At 44.9% G+C, this 22385-nt stretch overlaps 1 protein-coding gene across 1 annotated transcript; it reads right to left on the bottom strand.

Annotated features, from left to right (window-relative positions):
• Positions 1-10027: 10027 nt before the first annotated feature.
• On the bottom strand, positions 10028-15245 carry LOC125553137. The gene is made up of 2 exons (XM_048716921.1): positions 14947-15245; positions 10028-12371 (listed from the first exon to the last, which is right to left on the bottom strand). The coding sequence occupies exon 2, from the start codon at positions 12341-12343 to the stop codon at positions 10154-10156; it is 2190 nt and encodes a 729-aa protein (XP_048572878.1). The 5' UTR covers positions 12344-12371; positions 14947-15245; the 3' UTR covers positions 10028-10153.
• Positions 15246-22385: the final 7140 nt, after the last annotated feature.

The raw sequence follows: 22385 nt of genomic DNA, 5'->3' as shown, positions 1-22385 counted from the left end.
AGTACAGACCTCTGTATATAGTGCATATACTTGATTTTTTGCGGCAATTAAACCTATATTTTGGAAAACAAACAGTTTATACTACTAAAAATGAACAATCCAGCAGTCTATTGCTTTAAGAAATGGTCATAGTAATGAAAAATAATGTTCTTATATGAATTCTTCTACAAAAATTGTAACAATGGAACACATATGAGAGAAAGAATTGGCAGCATTTCTATTGAATTTTGGACAACACTTCAATTGAACTTTACACAGGAAAACATCAAATATTGACACCCAAACAAGGAGATTTTGCATAGCATAACACTTACCACTTTGACATAAAACTGAGAAAATATTGACAGCCAAACAATGACTAGTGAAAACCACATAATACAAAGTTCATAGTTCACAAATATACAATATGGTTTGGTTGCTAGTCCACAAATCGGTTGTCAGACTAATGAAGTCCACATCCTTTAAGGCAACTTGAAGCAACTCCCTTTCTTTCTTGAAAACCCTCATGCATTCAGCTCTTATTGCCTTCCTTCCAATGGGTTGATAGTTTGGATTCAAGCACTTCATGAGAATGTTGAACCATTTATGTTCAACCATTCTAAATGAGTACTCATGGACACAAATCATCTTTGCCATGACCTCCTCGATGAGGTCCTTGTCATACTCAATGCACTGGACTGCTGGACCACTTGTTGTTGCATTGGTTTTTCTAAAAAATAGAGTAGCTTGGATGAGATCCCTATTAACCTTGTCCTTGTAATTCTTGCATGTGTCCATATGTCTTCCATGGATGAGGTGCTTCCACCTTGGACATATGCATATTGATTGTCACAATAATTACATTGTGCCTTCAACTCCATCAAACCTTCTTTTGATGGCACCTTTACTTTATTAAAGAAGGTCCAAACCGCCGACCTCGACCTCGAAGGAGCTTGACCTCTTCGCTTCTTGGCACTCTTTCGTTGCACTTTTTTTGCTTCATCCTCACACGAATTAAGAAGTACGGTTTCTTGCTCTTGAGGCGTATGACCAAGGCCTAGACCATCCTCGAACATGTCATCACCTTCGAAGGCTTCTTCTTCACTATCCACAAACCCATCTGAATTTGATTTGTCACCAACCCCAGGCGGCACCTCAAACAAAGTATCTTGCTCTTCCTCGTCCTCCTCCTCATCCTCTTCCACCTCTTCATGATCCTCCTCCGCTTGCTTATCATTCTCCATTGCCTAGCACACAAAAACAACACGCATGAGCTTGGACACACATATATTTGACTTATGGATAGCAAAAACAGCACGCATGAGCTTGGACACACATATATTTGACTTTTGGATAGCAAAAACAGCAACACACATGAGCTTGCACAAACATATATTTAACATTTGGATACCAAAAAGAGCACACACATGAGCTTGGACAAACATATATTTGACATTTGGATATCAAAAACAGCACACACATGAGCTTGCACAAACATATATTTGACATTTGGGTACCAAAAACAGCATATATGAGCTTGGGCACACATAAATTTGACTTTCAAAAAGCAAAAACAGCACATACACAAGCTTGCATAAATATATATTTTGCACGTACATACCTGCGAAGATGTGGCCTCCCTCTCATAGTAGTTTGCGGAGCCGGAGGCAACGGCGATTCCGACACGCACGCCAGCGCCGGTGGGGTCAGGGAGACGTCGAGGCGGAGGTTTCTTTTCTACCTTATACAACAACTCAACGATTGGGACATTGCTGGAATCATTTGTCAGCTTCCTCGGCAGCCGTGTAGTAGCTGCTGCATTGCCCTTCCCATTCCCCTTCTGTATCCCCGAGACCGGCAACTTTCTCTTCATAATGGAGTCCAACGTCCTCTCTTTCTCCTTCTCCCTTCCCACTCGCCTTCCCCTTTTGCTTGTCCATTGTTGCGACGATAGGCGTCTGCACACATCAGCAAACAACAAACGGTCAATCATCAACAACAGTAATCTAATTAGACATGGAGTCTATGTAATTTTCTAGCAAGTAGATTTTTTTTCAAGCTGCTATGCTACAACAAGTAGATCATCAACAACAGAAAACTAATTACACATGGAATCAATGAAAATTTTGATCTATCCATCCATTCTGCACTACAAGTCCATCCATACATCCGTTGCTGCTACATCTAGCCGGACAGACTACAATACATCCATCCATGATCCACCCATCTAGCCCTACATCTACCTGACTACGTCCATCGATCCATCCATCCATCCATCCACCAGATGTGTACTAGTGCAGACACCTACGGCTAGGGTTTGGGAAGTTCGAACTACATGACTACATCCATCGATCCATCCATCCATTGATCCATCACATGCGTACTAAGTTCAAAGAGCTGCTGCTAGGGATTGGGATTTGGGAAGGAAGGAAGTACCTGCTCCGGCTCGTCACGTTCCGCGAGAAACCAGGGGAGGCGCGTCCGTCTACGTCCGGTGTGGTGAGGAACGGTCGCGCCGCCCGTCGCCGTCGGTGCCGAATTGGTGAGGAAGCGCGGCGTCGCTCGTCGCCATCGATCCAGATTTGCGGCGTGGCGAGAGAGAGGCGAGGCGGCGCAGAGCAGAGAAAGTGAGAGACGAGAGACTGGCTGTGGTTGCTCGTGCCCTAATGCGCTAGCTATTGTGATCGATGATGGAATTGGGCTGCGCCGCAAGCGAGCCACCGAGCTGGACCGGCCGAAACTCGGCTCGGCTCGGTCGCAAAACGGGCCTGTTTTCAGACCTCGGCCCGCTCGATAATCCTATCGAGCCCAGCTGTAACGGGCCGAGCTGGAGCGAGCTTCGGGCTGAACCGAAAAGCTCGCTCGTACGTCCAGTCCTAATTCCAGCACATACAATGCAAGTGAAAGAAACAGCAGAGGGAGGCATCAAAACTGTCTTCACCTCAGCACAGCAGAGAAGATTCGACTGTCTAGCTGGCATGTCTTGTTGCTGATAGATTTATAATCCCGTAGGATCTACTTAACAGATCATAAGCCAGACATTAGATCACCAATGGCACAGATCAGAGAGGGGTTGAGTTCTTACCACCAATGGAAGCAGCCATTGGTGTCGACGGTGCGAAGTCCCGTGCCTGCTCGATGCAGGCTTGATGCAGGCTCGGTGAAGATGCTCGCTGCAGGTAGCGGCGTCCCTCGGGGCGCCACCGGCACTGCCCTGGGACAGGGGCAGAGCTTGGAGATGATCTTCCCGTCGTGCAGCGCTCCCCCAGATCGGTTAGGGTTTAGGGATGTGGGGAGCAGGAGTAAACCGTACAAGAACTAGTCTGACGTTGGTGCCGGCTGCTCCCCCATCTGTTTATATGTGCGCTGGCGACAGGGGACCAAAACCATAGTTGGTTAGGGTGCCCCCGATCAGGGCGCGTGAGTTGGGGTTAAGGGGAACGATCGTTGGTTCGTACCCCTCTCCCTCACGTTAAGTTATCTTCTGTTTTATTTCTTTTTCGTTTTGGCCCATTGGGCCTTTAGATCAATACCAACATTCTCCCCCTTGATCGTTAGGCTCAATAACTTTTGTCCATTCTCCATAGGAATAATATACCAGAGTAAGGTGTTACAACAGCCGATGAAAAGCCATTGAACCTCAATATTCATAGCACACATCCTATTTCGAAAAGGAAACATTTTACTTATTGGGAGTGGTTTATATTAGCGGTCCCATAATTCCAGAATCAAGAGGCTTCCAATAATCCCATGCCGGCTACATGCTCACGAAATATATTGGGTGGTAAGCCTTTAGTAAGCGGATCCGCAAGCATACGTGTCGTACTGATATGCTTAACATTAATAGTTTGATCCTGGATTCTATGTTGAACAACATGGTACTTTAGGTCAATGTGCCTGGCAGCAGCACTTGACTTGTTGTTATTCGCATAGAAAACTGCGGGTTCATTATCGCAGTACAATGTCAGTGGTTTGGAAATGCTGTCAACCACTTTAAGTCCGGGAATGAAATTCTTTAGGAATACAGCCTGCCCGGTGGCCTCAAAACATGCTAGATATTCTGCCATCATCGTAGATGAGGCAACTATCTTTTGCTTGGAGCTTTTCCACGATATGGCTCCTCCAGCGAGTGTGAATATATAACCTGACGTGGATTTCATACTATCCACACACCCGGCAAGATCAGAGTCTGAATAACCAATAACTTCCAGGTTATCGGACTTTCTATATGTAAGCATGAAATTTTTAGTACCTTGCATATAACGCAAGACTTTCTTTGCGGCCTTCCAGTGGTCCGGTCCTGGATTAGATTGAAATCTGCCAAGCATCCCGGTTACAAAAGCTAAGTCAGGGCGTGTACATACTTGAGCATACATGATGCTTCCGACAGCTGAAGCATAAGGAACCGACTTCATCTGATCAGTTTCATTTTGGTTCCTCGGACATTGGAATGTCCCAAACTTATCGCCCTTAACTATGGGGGCAGGTGAGGAAGAGCACTTATGCATATTGAATTTCTTTAGTACTCTCTCAAAGTATGCCTTTTGCAATAGTCCTAATGTTCCTTTGGACCTATCTCGATGAATCTCGATGCCAAGGACATACGAGGCTTCACCGAGATCCTTCATGTCAAATTTTGAGGACAGAAATCTCTTGGTCTCATGCAGCATATCTTTATCACTGCAAGCCAATAGAATATCATCCACATATAGGACTAAAATTGTGAACCTACTGCCTTTAAATTTAACATATATGCAGTTGTCCACTTCATTCTCTTTAAAACCAAAAGTTCTAATAATCTCGTCGAACTTTAGGTACCACTGCCTTGAAGCTTGTCTCAAGCCATATATGGATTTCTTTAAACGACATGCCATGTGTTCTTTTCCTTCCACGACAAAACCTTCAGGTTGAGTCATGTAAACTTCTTCTTTTAAGTCACCATTCAAAAATGTTGTCTTGACATCCATTTGATGCAGCTCCAAATCATAATGAGCTACAAGTGCCATGACAATTCTGAAAGAATCTTTGGATGACACAGGCGAGAAGGTCTCCTTATAATCGATTCCTTCTCTCTGTGTAAAACCTTTTGCTACAAGTCTCGCTTTGAACCTTTCGACGTTCCCTTTGGAATCATATTTGGTTTTGTAGACCCACTTGCAGCCTACCCTTTTGGCTCCATCAGGAACTTCTACTAAGTCCCAAACATCATTCGAGCTCATAGATTTCAATTCGTCTTCCATGGCTACCAACCATTTGGACGAGTCTTCACTTTTAGTGGCTTCTTTATATGAGGTCGGATCTTGTGCCTTCCCTGTGTCATTTTCATCCTCACACATGAAAGTGACATAATCGCTAGAGATGGCCTTTTTCTTTTCCCGTTGTGATCTTCTCATAGGCTCATTAGTATGTGCATTTTCTCTTGCCCGAGAAGGCTGAGGATTAACATTGGGTTGAGGATCATCATTTGGCTGAGGATCCTCATCATGCTGAGGATCTTCATTATGCTGAGGCTCCTCGTCGGATTGAGGATCCACTTCAGGTTCAGGATCACCAGTAGGTGTCTCGTGCATATTAGGCATAGGGATAAAGTTCTGTTGGATAGTCGGGAATGGCACGTACACCCGCTTCTCCTCAAGATCAATCGCCCTAACCTCAGTGACTTCATTATCCTCAAAAAACACCGCTTGCCTAGTTTCCACAAACTTGGTGGCATGACCTGGGCAATAAAAGCGATATCCTTTTCCTCTATGAGGATACCCAATGAAAAAACAACTGACTGTCTTTGGGTCCAATTTCTTAATATGTGGATTGAATACTTTAGCTTCAGCCGGGCAGCCCCACACTCGTAAGTAATTCAAGCTCGGTTTCTTTCCCGCCCACATCTCGTAAGGTGTGCTCGGTGCTGACTTAGTTGGAGCAAGATTTAGGATGTGTGCAGCTGTTTTCAATGCCTCTATCCAAAGGCTTACTGGTAAGTTCGCATGACTAAGCATGCTACGTACCATATCCATAAGAGTGCGATTGCGACGCTCAGCTACGCCATTTTGCTGAGGTTCACCAGGCATTGAGTATTGGGCAATTATTCCATTTTCAGCAAGATATTTTGCGAACGGTCCTAGAATTTTCCCATAAGGAGCATGCCTACCATAATATTCTCCCCCGCGATCAGACCGTACTACTTTGATCTTTAGGTTGAGTTGATTTTCAACCTCGGCTTTATAAATCTTAAATTTGTCCAAAGCTTCGGATCGATCACGTATGGGGTAAATGTAGCCATAGCGAGAGAAATCGTCTGTGAAGGTAATGAAGGAATCAAAACCATCCATAGACTTTACGTTAAAAGGTCCGCATATGTCAGTATGAATAAGTTCAAGGACCGATGTGGCTCTTACTGCTCCTTTCTTAATTGTTTTCACATATTTTCCCTTAATACAGTCAATACAATTGCCCGCATCAGAGAAATCTAGCAGATGAAGTATTTCTTCTTTAATCAATCGTTCCATTCTCCCCCTCGAAATGTGGCCCAAGCGACGATGCCACAATTTCGAAGAAGGATTGATACTTCTCCCATTCTTTTTATGATTGCATTCATTCATATTCATCTCGCAGAGATTCACACACATAGGATAACCGGAAAGATTTAACATATAAAGTTTGCCTCGTCGGACGGCGAGACCAACATCCTTATTACAATACTTTAAAAAACATTGTTTCTCCCCGAAGGTACAATGAAATCCAAAATCGTCTAAACATGAAACTGAAATCAAATTCCTACTCAAAGTAGGCACATAAAGAACGTCTTTGAGCTGAAGTAGGAAACCAGTGTGCAACTTCAAGGTGAGGGAGCCCACGGCTTCAACTTCAGCCTCCTTCCCATTCGTGACATTAAGTCTTCTTGTACCCCTTGGGGTGTGGCTTATATGGAATCCCTGCAAAGAATTCGCGACATGAACAGTCGCACCTGAGTCAATCCACCATGTAGATTCAGAAAAATCAACATATAGAGATTCATCTACAAGAGTGATCTCATCCTTACCCTTTTTGTTCAGCCACTTGAGAAAACCTGGACAGTCCGCCTTGAAATGATTTGGCTGCTTGCAAAAATTGCAAAGTCTTTCTCCAGCAGCATTTGTAAGATTAACTGAAGTGGCCGCTGAAGGTGCGGGACGTGAACAACTTGCCTCGTTGCATTGCTTAGGCTTTGGAGGATTCTTTTTGGAATACTGCTTTTTGTTGGGCACATTATTGTTATGAGCATGGTTCTCATGTGCTTCCTCTTTGCAGAGTTAACATGGAGAGCTTGATCTTTCTGCTCACTCTTCATTCTCTCTTCCTCTTGAACGCAATGTGCAATGAGTTCAGATAGTTTCCATTTGGTTTCAAGAGAGTTATAGTTTATCTTGAATGGATTGAATTGTGAGCGTAGTGACCTAAAAACTAGGAGCACAAGAAGCTCTTCGTTCAAGTCACACTTCATGGTTTTAAGCTTTGCCGCGGCATTGCTCATGCTTAAGATGTGCTCCCTCACATTTCCATGCCCGTCATATTTTGCAAGCAGCTTGTGCAAAAGCTCATCTGCATACACTTTCTCTGAGCCCTTAAATTGTTCTTCCACCGATTTCAAATATTCGGCGGCACTTTCATTGGCAGGAATAGCCCCTTTGATCTCGGTCGAGATGGAGAAGTTCATAATTAGGAGTGCCATTCTGTTTGACCTCTCCCACTTCTCAACTTTAGCATCATAGTCTTTCTTAAGCTCAGCATACCCAGTGGCACCCTTTGCAGGTTCCACTGGTTTACTTTCCCTCAGTGCGAGGTCAACCTCATGCGATCCGAGGTGCAAAAGCAACGAGTCCTTCCATGATTGGAAGTTATTCCCAGTAAGTGGCTCGATCTCGAGGCCACGAGAACCGGAAGCTGTCATGATTTCAAAGTATCGTAAGTAAAGGAAAAGAACATCATAATTAAAATTGCACAAAAAATTAACGTATGTTGGTTTGATCAATTTTCATGCAAAAAAAATTAACTCCAAATTATATCACGGTTGGGCAGAAAATAATAAGGAATTAACGGAGTGATTCAAAAATGTAAAACAACGTTGGTCTGTATTACAAAAATGATCACATTAATCTCATGTGTAATATCAATTTTCCAACATTAATAATTCTCCATTTATTGATATTACCATGGGATGAACATAAATGTGCCATAAAATGACACAAACATTAATTTATAAAAGTTTTCTAAATAAAATTTCTCGTTGGTTCCATTTCATTCAGAAAACTAAACCATAATTTTCAAAATCATTTTTCTGGCAATTTTCTATTTATAACAGTGCAAGAACATTTTGAGAATAATCATAATACGGAAATACACTGAATAAATAGAAAACGCACAGAAACTTCAATTTTAGCCCAAAACCCACGGCAGCTCTTTAAATCCTAGCCCAGTAAACACCTTTTCTGTGGGCTAAGACAACTCGGGCCGAAGCCCAGCCGCAAAAACGGCCCGTATAATGCCTGAAGGCCTGCCCTGAGCCACCCGTCGCTCTCGGCCGTCCGATCGGGCCGATGGCCGCGATCATCCCGCACGGAGCAAAACGAGCGAGGGTCAAACCCTAGCCCTCATTTCCCCATCTCCTCCCGATTTCCTCGCTCACTCCAGACGAGCGGCGACCGCGCGGCGGCTCGAGGCTCGCCAGCCATGGCGGCGCGGTGGCTGCCCTCGCCAGAGCAGCGTGCGACGGACCGAGTTCTGCGCGCTCCTCCGGCGAGCATAGCTCCAGCGTCGCGCGCACGGCGACTTGTGCGGCGGAAGGGAGGTCATTTCGCCGGCTGCTGCCGGCGCAGGCGTTCGACGGCGACGGCGGCGTGCAAGGCATGGAGGCCAGGCGACGCGCGCGTGCGTGAGCGTAGCAGCGGCGGCTGCTGCTTCATTCCGCTCGCCGTCCTGAGGGGCGGCGGCGTCCCGGCCATGGCGTGCGCGCACGGCGGCGGCCGTGCGGACCCCGAAGGCCGGCATCATCTTGGTGAGCCCCAAAACCTCTTCTTGTGTTGAACTTCATTCATTTTGGGCTCTGATTTGGGATTTAACTTTTCTAGGGTTTCGGTTAGGGGATTTCTAGAGTTGGGTTCGACTGAATTGGCAAAAGTAGCTTCTTTAATCTTGCCAATTGATCTTTCTCAGGAACTAAACAGTGCTAATTAACAATCTAGATGCGGAAACGTGGCAAAACAAACTAGCAGAACATCATTTATCATAATCATTGTATAATTAGCACTAACCCATAGCCAATTAGACTTTGACCGAAACACATAACCCTAGAGATCAAACATCGACTTGAACAGAGGGCAATCTGAACTTTATTCATGAACCATTAGACTTAAACCTTAATCATCAGTACATAATCAGGATCATCAAACTTAAGCAGATCATCTTAGGGATCTAATCTAGGCTTAACCATGCTCAAGATACCATTGATAGATTTATAATCCCGTAGGATCTACTTAACAGATCATAAGCCAGGCATTAGATCACCAATGGCACAGATCAGAGAGGGGTTGAGTTCTTACCACCAATGGAAGCAGCCATTGGTGTCGACGGTGCGAAGTCCCGTGCCTGCTGAAGTCCCGTGCCTGCTCGATGCAGGCTTGATGCAGCCTCGGTGAAGATGCTCGCTGCAGGTAGCGGCGTCCCTCGGGGTGCCACCGGCACTGCCCTGGGACAGGGGCAGAGCTTGGAGATGATCTTCCCGTCGTGCAGCGCTCCCCCAGATCGGTTAGGGTTTAGGGATGTGGGGAGCAGGAGTAAACCGTACGAGAACTAGTCTGACGTTGGTGCCGGCTGCTCCCCCATCTGTTTATATGTGCGCTGGCGACAGGGGACCAAAACCATAGTTGGTTAGGGTGCCCCCGATCAGGGCGCGTGAGTTGGGGTCAAGGGGAACGATCGTTGGTTCGTACCCCTCTCCCTCACGTTAAGTTATCTTCTGTTTTATTTCTTTTTCGTTTTGGCCCATTGGGCCTTTAGATCAATACCAACAGTTGCAACTTCCTTCTGTTAGTATTACATTGCCGCTCGTACTGTTAAACGATAACACACTATGCAGTAGCCACTGGTAGGTACACAGAATTTGCTGCTAAAATACAATATCTCTATATATACATTAATTACATTACTGTTCCGTGTCACCATTGGAACCGGCCTTGAGACGGCATATATCACTGCATCGGTACCATTGGAACCGGCCTTCAGACCGATATCGCTCGTAGCCGGCCGCGGTGGGTGGGTTGAAAAACACGCTGGCGTGTTCCTCCATGAGCCAGACCACGGTCGTGAGCTCGCCTCCACGGTTGATCTGTCTCGCATGGGCATCGCCGCTGGATCGTACGGAAGCCAAGACGAGTAGACGCACCCATGTATCCAGGATAAGCGCCAACGCTTTGGCCATATCAAACACAACACCAACTCTGCATGAGGATTCCAGGTCTGGCATTAGGTGCTTCAGTTTACCCATGGCGACATGGTCAATATCTTCATACGACGATATGACACCGGACTTGTCGTGATTGCTTGTATCTACCAAATCCATCAGTAGCTTGGCGTATAAAGTTCCGTGCGAGATAATGACGCTCGCCTTCCCAAGATCCTCATGTTTACTGTTTTGCAGGATGCTGGCAAGATTCTTCTCTTTTATTGCATAAGTATTGGTACGCCATATTTCCTCGAGAGCATCTCGGGTTGCTTCATACAGGCTTCGTAGCTCAATACCAGGTATGGTATCAGGGCGCACAACGATGAGGAACACCATATAATCTGACAACGCCTTGACCGCCTTTAGATATGCAAATAATGATGCATCCTTAGGGGCAACGCTGCACAAGATGAAAACATTTGTAAAGACGTGCCATGTAAGGACCACCTCTTGGAGTTCATCGCTCAAGCTGAGAGCATCATCAAATTTCTTACGCCTCCTGGCAGTGTCATCGTATAATTCAGGGCGAAAGCCCAGCCGTTCGGAAATCGTTGGCATCATTGCCTTGGGCTCCTCCACACCAATCTTGCACTGAGTCTCATCTTCTGCTCTTGGATGCTGAATCTTCTTCACTAGTTGCCATACATGCTTGAACACCAACTCCTCGACATCCTCTGAGATCACTAGGGTCTTAGAATAATGCCTTTTGTTCCATAGATCCTCGAGTCTCACCATCTTGGACACTCTAATGCTTAGCTTGCTCTTGTCACGAGAGCAGAAATGCATCAAGTTAAACTGCCCAATGGAGCCTGACCACCCTCTATTTCCTGTAGCAGCCTTGACATACCGACGGAGAGACATGATGACACAACCAAGCCTCCTCCAATTTCTAGTCCAAAAGAAACCACATGTCCAGGTCGACACCAAAGCACTCAACATTGACGACATGTCTAGGAGGAAGGCACCTACCAACAAGATGTAAGTGATAGCAACATCGATTCTGCTGCAACCGTCTTTATCACCACTTACTTGAAACAATAGAAATGCCGCAACGGTCCCAAACGGCAAGAAGACACGGATGCAGTAGCCATACCAGCTGTGGATGATTGCAGCCTTGGTGTAGAGGATGTCATACATGAGGGAGAGCTCCATCTCCACCACCTTAAAGGTGGCCTTCCAGTTCCAGTTCCAGCACCAGCTCAAGTTGGAAGGAGAATTATGTGGATGAGAAATTAAAACCACAGGAAAATTAATAATCCCACCTTTGCAAAGAGGGAGCATGGCTTGGGCAAACAACAAAAGCTCTTCTTCGTCCCGCTCTTCTGCGCTCGCTCCCGAGGGCGGCGGAAGATCACCGTAGTAAGTAGGGAGAAGCCCACACTTCTTGATAGAGCTTCGGATGTCGTCCATGGTGGCGCACTTTAGAGCCCATATTCTCTCCCCATACTTGATGAGACCAATGACAAACATCAAGCAAGTAGCCAATCCCAATGAGGTGGAGATATGTCCAATATGCTTGTATAGGATATAAGCAACCCCAAAGGCTTGGACGCCAAGATTTAGTAGGTGGCGCGGCCAAAGCTGGTTGTCCTCGAGGGCGTAGGCGGTGATGGTGTCTTGGCTACCAAGATGCACGATCAGGAATGGCGCCCAGAACACCACCAGCTCGTGCTCGTGCAATATGCCATTGATGGAAAGATGCCCGAGTGTGTAGATAGCAGTCGAATCGGCCATGAGGTACACCAGCCAAAGGAGGAACCTCAGCAAGGGGGAAGATCCACATCGACGGGTCCTAGCGAAGACAAAGAGGAAGATCTGCAGTGCAAAGCTAAGCAGGACGAGGATTTGTGTTGCCCACTCATTCCAGATGTAAATCGGCCCTCTGGCCATTGCTCCACCGGAAGTTAACTTTGTGCAGCTATAAGAACAAGATAAAAAGAAGTGTCATTAGCAACTAGACAATGTGTTTTCGACACCCATAACATGCAAGAAATGTGCATGCATGACGAGTAAATAGGACAACTTACATTAGACAGGCCGCTTAGGGCATGTGCAATGGTTCTATTTAGAAATGACACGTAGGATAAATGATGAGGTGAAGGAGAGAAAAATCATAAGAAAAGGCTTGTCTTCTCTTATTTAAGAGAAGGCGAGAGATGATCTCTTAGCACAATATGTCTCAGCACATTTTTAGGAATAGCTAGTTATTGGAGATAAGGCTAAGAGATGACCCATTGTAGACATATTTTTTTGTCATCTTTAAATTACATGCAAGATTTGAAATAAGACTATCTTATCAACCATTATACATGACATTATGTAGTTTAAAACTTTACACCGCACGCACCATCAGCCACAGGATAAATTCTGGTCAAAGTAGAGAGTAGAGGGGGATTAGCTTGAGCTGCAACTTGTATCCACTTTTGCGCTGCAACTTTAAATTATCCCGAACTGTAAGGCTAGTCATAGTGGGAGTAACTTAGGTAGTAAGATAACGCACTTCAAGAATTTTTTGCTTATGTGGCACATAGTTAATGAGGAGAGAGGTGTTTAGAGTAACATAATATGTTACTGTAACATAGCGCTTTCCGAGAAAGTATGAGTCTATAAGGTAATAAATGTAGTCATCTATGACACTACTATTATGTTACTTTGCATTATGGAGGTAGTAACTTAGACTAGTGTCATATGCATGACACTAGTATAAATTACTCCCCACTCTGGTCATAGTGGGAGTAACTTAGCAAGTAACATAGCGCATTCCAAGACAAGTTTGCTTATGTGGCATCTAGTTAATGAGGAGAGATGTGTTTGGAGTAACATAATATGTTATTGTAACATAACGCAAACCAAAGCAAAATGAGTCTATAATGTAATAAATGCAATCATCTATGATACTACTTGTATGTTACTTTCCACTATGAAGGTAGTAACAAAGACTAGTGTCATATGCATGACACTAGTCTAAGTTACTCCCCACTATGAACAGCCTAATAACTCGTATGCTTTAAAATTTATCCCGGTCTGTAATACCTCGTATGCTTGCGACTTCTGTTTGCTTTATTAATTTATAAAGCAGGGCGTGGCCAATACTAGTACTGAAATAAAGTACTGCCACTACACCAAACTCTCAAAACTCAATACAATAGTTACTGCTAGTGCGTAGTGCTAGAGCAATATACACCATCAGAATAAGGCCGGTACATTTTTATAAGGCCCGTACATATTTCTAGATTACCAATTCAAACAATAAAAGGCAAGTTAAATGTCATATAATATATGTCAATAGAAACTTCTTTCAATGGACGATTCTCTTCAGCCGACTGATTTGTTGCCTCTCGTTTGCCACCTCGCTCGTACGACACATGTCCACGTGACGTGAGCCCCTAACTCACTTTTTTTTCTAGCGGAGTCTCCATTACAATTCTTTCTGCAACATCACCAATGTTTTTTTGCGAAGGGCAACATCACCAATGTTGCAGAAGTATCTCCCTAACAACAGTTATGTTGCAAAAAAGGTGAAGACAAAAAAAATCTGCAACAAGACCTCAGTTGGAAAAAGTTTCTACAACAAGACCTATGTTGCAATAAAAAAAATGTAACAAGAACTGTGTTGCAATGGTAGAGGGCACCTCGGGTGCTTGATGCGTCAGATCCGAGAGCTCATGAGCCGGCCGATCTTTTAAATAGATCAGCCAGCGAAAACGTAGCACACCCTATTTTTCTTGTGGTTATAACCCATGCATATTTCGTTAATTCAATTTTACAATATAAGTACTCCCTCCCTTTCGGTTTAGAGAGCCCAATTCCAAAATCTCCCCAACCGAGACAAATGATGCGTGGTGGAATCAATTTCATAGCTTGCAAAAGTAATTAATTAATGCAGTTGGTATCCTCAAATTGTGTTTACCAATATATTAATTGCCATGGATGAATGTGTGACCACTAAATGACCCTAGAACTTTTACATGCATTGATGAATTTTCTTGTAATTATTACATTGAACAATTTGATGTGCCTCTAAATCAGAACAGGTGATGAAGAGCAATGAAAATGGGACTTACAAAATGAAATTTTTTTTGACATAATAAGCCCTCTAAACCGAAAGGGAGGCAGCACGTGTAGGTTGGTTTTATAAACAGCAATAGAGAGAGTATTGAATGTGGAAGTGAACTGACGGTGTTGTAATTAAGAATTTAAGATACTATTTGACCAAGAATACATATTGAATGGGGGTGTTGATTTGCTCAGCAAGATCAATCCTTCAAAAAACACCTTTTTCTTATAGAAAGAAAAGCGGTAGTACGCCAGTAAGCAAGATACTCTCTTCATTCATTATTATAAAGATGTTTTGGATATTTTAATGGGGACTACATATAGACTAAAATGAGTGAACAAACACACAGAAACACGTCTATACACATTCGTTTTAGCTAGAAGAAGGTTAGAACACCACTATAATAAGCAACGGAGGGAGTAGGAAGCAAACACACCTTTTCAAGGCTTGGCGTGAGTTGAGACCGGCCGCCGATGCTAAGAAAATCGCTCAAGCCTTGGAAGTAGCAGGGGGAGGATTAGACTGATTACCAAATCGATGGAAATGCGTCCGCTACCGAATGAGCTGAGCTTGCCCTGGTACTACGTTGTGTTCGAAGAAAGATTCGGACGAGCTCGGGGAGATGGCAATTGCCGGGTGGTTGGATCGCACTACACAGTATAGTAGTATAGTACTGGATGCAAAGAGTCGTCCTTGAGGAATCCAATCCAACCCATTTTCCTTTGCTTTTTCGGGTGATGCAAAGGACGATGGCTACGGCAGGAAAAGAAACAATGCTCGTTGCGTCTTGCGTCCGGCAGGAATCAATCCCTTTGCTTTTCTACTTGCCACCGACACTGCCGGAGAGGACGCACCCTTTAAACATTCTGCGAGTTGCCTTACTAAACCGCACGCCCCGAGCGAGACGATGGGCGAACGGCCAGTTTCCTTCTTGGACAAAATCCGACCCTGGCATCAGATCAAAGCTAGTCAAATCAAATATCAGTAGCGAATCAGTCTCTGGTTGAATGGTTACGTGAATAGTGGTATTCCTAACCTAACAGAGTTCAAGTCCTCGTGCTCACATTATTCCTATGTTCATTGGGATGAGTATATACCTGCTCCAACCCATTATCCCTGCTCCAAGACGATACCCTCAAGAGGGGGAATGGCCCCGAAGGCCCCGTCATCGTCCATTCCGGGAATCCTAGATCTATGGTTTCCCCCGGAGCAGCTGGAACGATATGAAGACGACTGCAACCTACAATGCCTTCTGTTATGTTATAATTTGAGGTTCTTTCCACACAAAAATCTCTGTTTAACACTCATTTAACCCCCTTTCAAATCATGTTGAACACGCTAGAGTTGGAGCCTCTGAGAGTGGTGTGGCTAGAGTCATGGGTTGAACCCGTGGATGACAAATGGGTTCAATCCATTTCGTTCTTTCTGCTTTCTACCCACACCAGCCCATCTCTTTCACTTCAGGAAAAAAAGCCCATCTCTTAGCTCAACCCACACCGCTCCAGACCATTTAATTCTTCTGTCCGTTACAACCTAAGAGCATCTCCAATAGATGATGTTATTTTGGTGGTCCAAACCGGTGATGGTCCAAATTTGGAGCACCAAAAAGTGCTTTCTACATCTCCGAAAAATGCTCAACTCCAACAGATGGTCCAAAACGGAGATGTAAATAAAAGAGCAACTTCAACAGATGGTTCAAAACCAAGATTAAAATGACCAACTACTACTTCATCTCAACATAGTTCAAACATGAAATTCAGCATAGTTTCATACACAAATTCAACTACTACTTATTCGAACTACTAGATGAAACTACTCGTCGTTGGAGCTGCGGAACTACTCCCAGAACTCGTCCTTGGTCGGGTCATCGCACCCCTCGTCCCCCTCCTCGGAGTCACTCCAGTCCTCATCCGACGACTCGATAGGGATCACAGTCGAGGGGCTGGCCTCGTCCTCCTTCTTCACCCCCTTCTTTTTCGCCTCGACGTCGCGCTTCCAGTAGTGCTCCAGCTCGGCCTGGACGTACTGCGGATGCTATCGTGCAAACCGAGTCATCGTCGCCTCGTCGCTCTCGCCGGGAGCGACAACAACCGCTGGTCTCTTCTTCGCCTTCTTCACCGGCATCTCCTCCATACAGATGCCCTGTGGCACGGGCCACTCCGCCACCGCCTGGGACTCGACTTCCGGGAAGTTGAGGTCCGTCTTCGGCCGTCCGGCACGCCACACCGCCACGTCGTGGGCACGCGCGGCCTCACCAGCAGTGGGATACATGCTGAGCCACCAACGCGCCCGGCGTCGGAGAACTGCACTCCGAAGTTCCAGAAGGGCTTCGCCCTCATGCCGAAGAAACCGGACTTGCCCTTCAGCGTCTTCTTCGGCGCCATCGGGGAGCGGGCGGCGGCCGAGCGGGGAGCGGGGCGGCGGCGTGCGGCGCGGGGCGGAGGCGGACGAAGCAGGGCGACGGCGTGTGGAGCGGGACGGAGGCGGACGGGACGGGGCGGTGGATGGACCAGAGGCGGAGGCAGATGGAGCGGGGCCGGGTGGAGGCGGACGGAGCGGGGCCAAGCGAAGGACGGACAGGAGGCGAAGGCGGCCGAAGAGGAGGCGGACGGGGTCGGGGCGGGGCGAAGGCGGCCGGAGCGGAGGCGGACGCGATGGGGCGGCGCGGCGGCTGGCGACGGCCCATGCGGGGTGGAATCGGCGGCGGGGGCTGGATCTACGGCGGGGCCGCGGCCGAGCGGGGAGCTGCGGCGGGGCGGGTCGCGGGTGGGCTGTCGCGAGGTGGAAGGGGAATGAAGTGGCGGTTGGTCATTTGGCGGCCGGCCGCAGTTTTACATCAGTTGTATCTCGTGATGTAAATTTGCATCACGAAGTTTTAAATTTTACAACTTCAAAAGACGGTGGTCTAATTTTTTTTTATATGGACCGTCTGTTGGAGTAACGCTTTTTGCTCTCAAATATTTAAAAATTAGTTATTTTTACATACGGATCGTTTATTGGAGATGCTCTAACCCAAAGTGAAACCGAAGGAGGAACAGCACGAAATGGTCCAAAACAAACCACCCCTTCCCAGATTGAATCATAGTGAAATTTGGGTTCACGGTTCAGCTATCAGGCGGAGATTTTGACCATGAGGACATCTCCAACGCCCCCGTGTAAGAATATTTTGAATATTCAGTGTGACCCATGTAATTTAGAGAAATAATTCTAATATTATGTTGTCTAGTGTGATGATTACTAGACATAAAGGAAATAGAATTGTGGGCTTAAATACACTCTTCTCTCCCTTCATAAATAATTAAATATGTGGTAGATGTGTATGTATAAAGGTATATCAGAGTGCAATGCATATACATTGCTAACTATCACATGCTAATAGCCAGCCTCTTGGTTCAGTTAGCAGCACGTACGTGGTGAATGCATGGATGTGTTAGTGAAAGGTTACTGTTGCTCTTACTAGAAGATACGCATCACGTCGTGAAGTCATGGCCTATGGAAAACACACGTCCATTGGATGCCTCGAGGCTGTGTACGTTTACGGAAAATAATTATAGTACTGCTAATTGGCCGTAGGTAATTAGCCGGTTCCATGCAATCACGTGTGAGGCAAAGGGCTGCTTCGAACAATTGCATCCCTTGTAAGACCATCCATAGTGGGAGTAGCATAGAGAGTAGTAACATATATGATACCTAAGCAAAGAAAGATGTTGTGGCAGTTAATTAATAAATAGAGAGATAAATTAAGTAACATAGCTACTTACTCACAATATGAGTAACATCACACATACCAAGATAAGATGAGTCTATAACGTAATAAATGAAGAGTTGCATTATTTTAAAAAAGGAGGATGACCTCGGCCTCTACATTTGGGTGATGCATGCAACCACTTTTAAATGAGAGAGATTTTTCACTTCTCGGCCTATGCACCAACTAGGGATGCATACGACTATTTTAGTATAAGTATCAAGATAAACATGGTTCTCGGATTTTTTTTAAAAATGAGTTTCAAGATATTTCTTGATGAGTGGTTCCACTATACGCCAAGCTTGATCTTTAATAAACAAAATGTTACATGACATCACACATATGCGTGTTACTAGTTTAAGTTACTTCTTACTATAGGTAGTCTAGAAGGCATCTGATTAGGCAATAGTTAGGCGGTTGGATACGTGGTAGTCTTAGAGGACACGACGATTGAGAACAAACATTCGTGTTGGATACAACAATCAGTGTCCTCGGTAAGCATCTCTTCGTGTCCTGTAAATTAGTAAATAGCAGTACCTTCGAACGTCATTTGGCACTAGGATTAAGTAGCAGCACATATGCACGTTAGAGGGTAAAGAAATATATTACGAGAGTGTTGATGTACACATACACATGAAAGTGCAAATAATAGATAGCGTGTACGTGGTACATAACAGACCGTTCTCTGATCATCTGAGGGGATACTAAAAGATGAAGGAAGAGGGGAGAGAAAACACTCTCTACTACTGTATGGTCCGTGGATAGTTTACGACTAATGCATTGGTGATTATGCATTATTTATGGAGCCATTTCACTGACAATTTTGATGGTTTGACATATATTATGGAGACATCAAGGTATGTAAATTAAAGATATCAAAAGGTTGAATCAACCAGTGCATACATGATCCTGGAATAAAGTTTCCGCATCACAGTTTTTCTTACACCCAGCACTTCCATAGGCGCTTAAAAGAAAATAAATAAAAGATTTTTTTGCTTAACATCTGTATTAGAGTCCCTCCTTCCAAACGCTAGCAATGCTAACAGGCACTACACGGGTTAAAAAAGAATGAAAATGTTGAGAGGAAAAAGCAGTGGCGCCCGCGGGGTCCTTTGGCATGGCCGCTAGCCAATTTACTCGACTCGGCCAGGAATCGCACGTAACGGCCAAGGAAACGTCCTAGCGTCCGGTGTAAAGTGCCGGGGTTGTAGATGATGGCCGGACAAGACCTGAGAACCATGGCGTCTATCTTTACGAGTTCATATCTCAGCCATGCGGACCACACAGGAAGCATATGACTACTGGGTGCAACCTATGAAAGACAGTTGCATGGGATACTTACAACCGATTTGGATGACGGTTCAATAATATGATAGGCGTTTAGTCATCTTACCATATTTTCAGCGGTTGTGGCAAATTTATTTACTTTTAAGCTTCCTACTACTGCTTAAGACTTTGAGACTTTGTTCTAGACCTGGATTTTTAATAAGATGGTTGTGTGCATCAGGAGATGCAGAGGTCGGCAGTATTCCTCCTTTTTGACAAAAAGTATAAATGCCAACTAAAAATTGTGATGCACTAGCCTATGAAATTTAATCTTTATACAAATACACTAGTTTTGAGTGATAAATTTGAAAAATTGTATAAGACAATCACCAAAGCAAACTGGTGATTTATAAATTCCTCGACATGTTACCGGTTTCCAGTTTTATGCATCTACAGGCACGAGTAATTCACAATAACCATTCTAAACCTCCTGGCATATGGACACAAATCCATGTTTATATATACCAGGATCAACACCATGCATGCAGCTTAAGCTGCCCGAGAAATCATTATGTGCACGTTCGACCATGAACAAGATCGCATCGCGGCTATCTTCCCGGGGTAGCCTGCTCCCACAGGGAGCTACCCGGGTAGGAGCGGAACAGAGGGCATGTTTAGGGGCGGAGTCAGATTTTTTTCCAATGGGTGCACTCATGGTTTGAGTATGAACTAGCCATTGTACAATCTCTGATCAATAGTAGCAAATCTATGTGTACGGGCGCCGGGGAGGGGGGGGGGCATTGCCCCCAACCTTCAAAATAATGCAAAGTTCAGAAATTTTGGAGGGCTTTGATGGAATTTTTAATTATTTGCTCCCACATATCTGCATATTTTACTATTTGGCTCCACTAAAGTTTCTATCTAGCTTCACCAGTGACTATATATAACATTCAAAGATAGTATAAACAACCAAAATATCAAATCACGTTTAACTGTTACATTAAAACAAACTAACAAAGATACATACCAAGTGAATGCGATCCTCACTCCACTTGTTTGCATATTCCAAATAAAGTAGTAAATAATAACTTTGTAGCTTTATAGGGAGCTTGGTTCTTCCTGGAAAGATTAAACAAAATTAACATGTAAATTTCACAAGCTTTTAACAAGTACATTAAGCAAAACTTGTAAAGCCCCTCACATTCCAAAGTTTACTTTTCTGGTTTTATTTGAATCTCATCTTGTTTTTTGAGATTATTGGTGCACTCTGAAATTCCCTTTTGACCAGTTGGATCAGAAGGCGGCTTATCTAAATCGAAGTTTCTCTAAATAGAAGGCTTTGTAGACTAGTACTAGGGTTTTGATTGCTTTTGTTATTGGTGTGCCTTTGATGTGCTTGAGATGATCTAGATCAATCAAGGCCCATCTCACCTTCGAGGAGATTGCGTGACGAGATTTTGATTTAGGCCTAGAGTTATTGAAATCCAAGAGTAGTTCATATGTGGTTTTGGTCTACCTAGTGGTTTCTCGCATGTCCCTCTTAAAACATGCCAACATGTACATATTTCCTCTTTAGTGAAAAGGCAGTGCTCCTGCCGGTTGCTCAAAAAAAAAAATATCATGAGTACGATAATATGAATCTCGCACCGAAGATGTGTTGTGTATAGGATTGCTTCATTTTACTTGGGGGTTATCACCTAGGCTAACCTTCACTATTTGCACTGAATATGGGTTAAAAGGTGACTTTTTCTTAGGATAAGGAAGTTGATTACTTGTGTAACTCCCCTTGGTCGAGACAAGTTGTTGGTGTCATCTACGCCCAAAACATGTACATTAACTACGCCCTGAGCTGGGGGGCAGAACGAGAAAATCAATGGGTTTACTCATTGACTTATTGTGAGGATTTGGTATAAACTAATTATGTGTAAATTATAATTTATACCACCAATAATAATATAGCAACAACTTATGTGATTGCTTGGTTCTCGAATGATCAACGGAGTGCCTCGGATTTATTCTAACAAGTGGTATCATGAGCAAGGTTATGAAGAGGCCGCGGATATTCGTTGATTTAGAGGAAGGAGTGGAAAAATTCGTGGAATCTGTCGAGTTGGTCGCAGACGGCGACAGGAAAATTCGACGTTGCAGCGAGACGCCTGCTCATATAGCGATCCGGAGAAGCGTCCAGAGGTTTTCGGTAGATCCATTGAGAGAGGCAATTTCGGCAGATTGGATCGGATGGTGCTTCTCAGCGAGATCGGGAAACAGCGCCGTACGCGTTGACATGGAGCAGCAGGAGACCGGGCACCGCAAGGTGGCAAGGGGCAGATAGGCCAGCATCAGGGGATCTGACAAGCCAGCCGTGGGCCCTGTTGGGTGCGTGGCGGGGTCAAGCCCAGGTCCAGGTGGACGCCCACGCGGGGCGTGCAAGGGCGCCGGCACGGGAGCAACCCATGGAGCGTGCAAGTTGTGCGGGCAAAGCGGGCGTTGCCCAGCCGTGCATTAGTGCGTGCAAGACTACTGCTGAATACGTAGAGGCAGATTGAGGTTTGTGAAAAATAATGCACGTGCGTAAGGCAGGAGGAAATCAATCAGCGAAGGAAACTAATCATATGGATATCTTTCATCTGGTAGCCATGACGTTGGCTGAGAAAACAAATCAACCTCAAGCATTGTAGTTTGTGCCAAGAGAAGCACCACCACGTATGGACCAAAGGATATTGTCTCGTGATTGGATTTTACGGTAGGAGTGGAGTAGCTCGGTCGGCATAGCAGTGATGTTTGACGGTGTTGCAGAAGCCCATACAGCTAAGATGGAAATTATATGATGTATGACAATTCGCGGGAGATGATTTGGAAGCCCG

This window comes from Triticum urartu, chromosome 4, assembly GCF_003073215.2.
Source record: "Triticum urartu cultivar G1812 chromosome 4, Tu2.1, whole genome shotgun sequence".
NCBI classification, from domain to species: Eukaryota; Viridiplantae; Streptophyta; class Magnoliopsida; order Poales; family Poaceae; genus Triticum; species Triticum urartu.
Note: the sequence above shows the minus strand (reverse complement) of the source record. Positions and strands in the feature narration are given on the sequence as shown.

Bases quoted from the DNA above. Each gene is read 5' to 3' on its own strand.
- LOC125553137 (XM_048716921.1), bottom strand. From the start codon at position 12,343: ATGGCCAGAGGGCCGATTTACATCTGGAATGAGTGGGCAACACAAATC.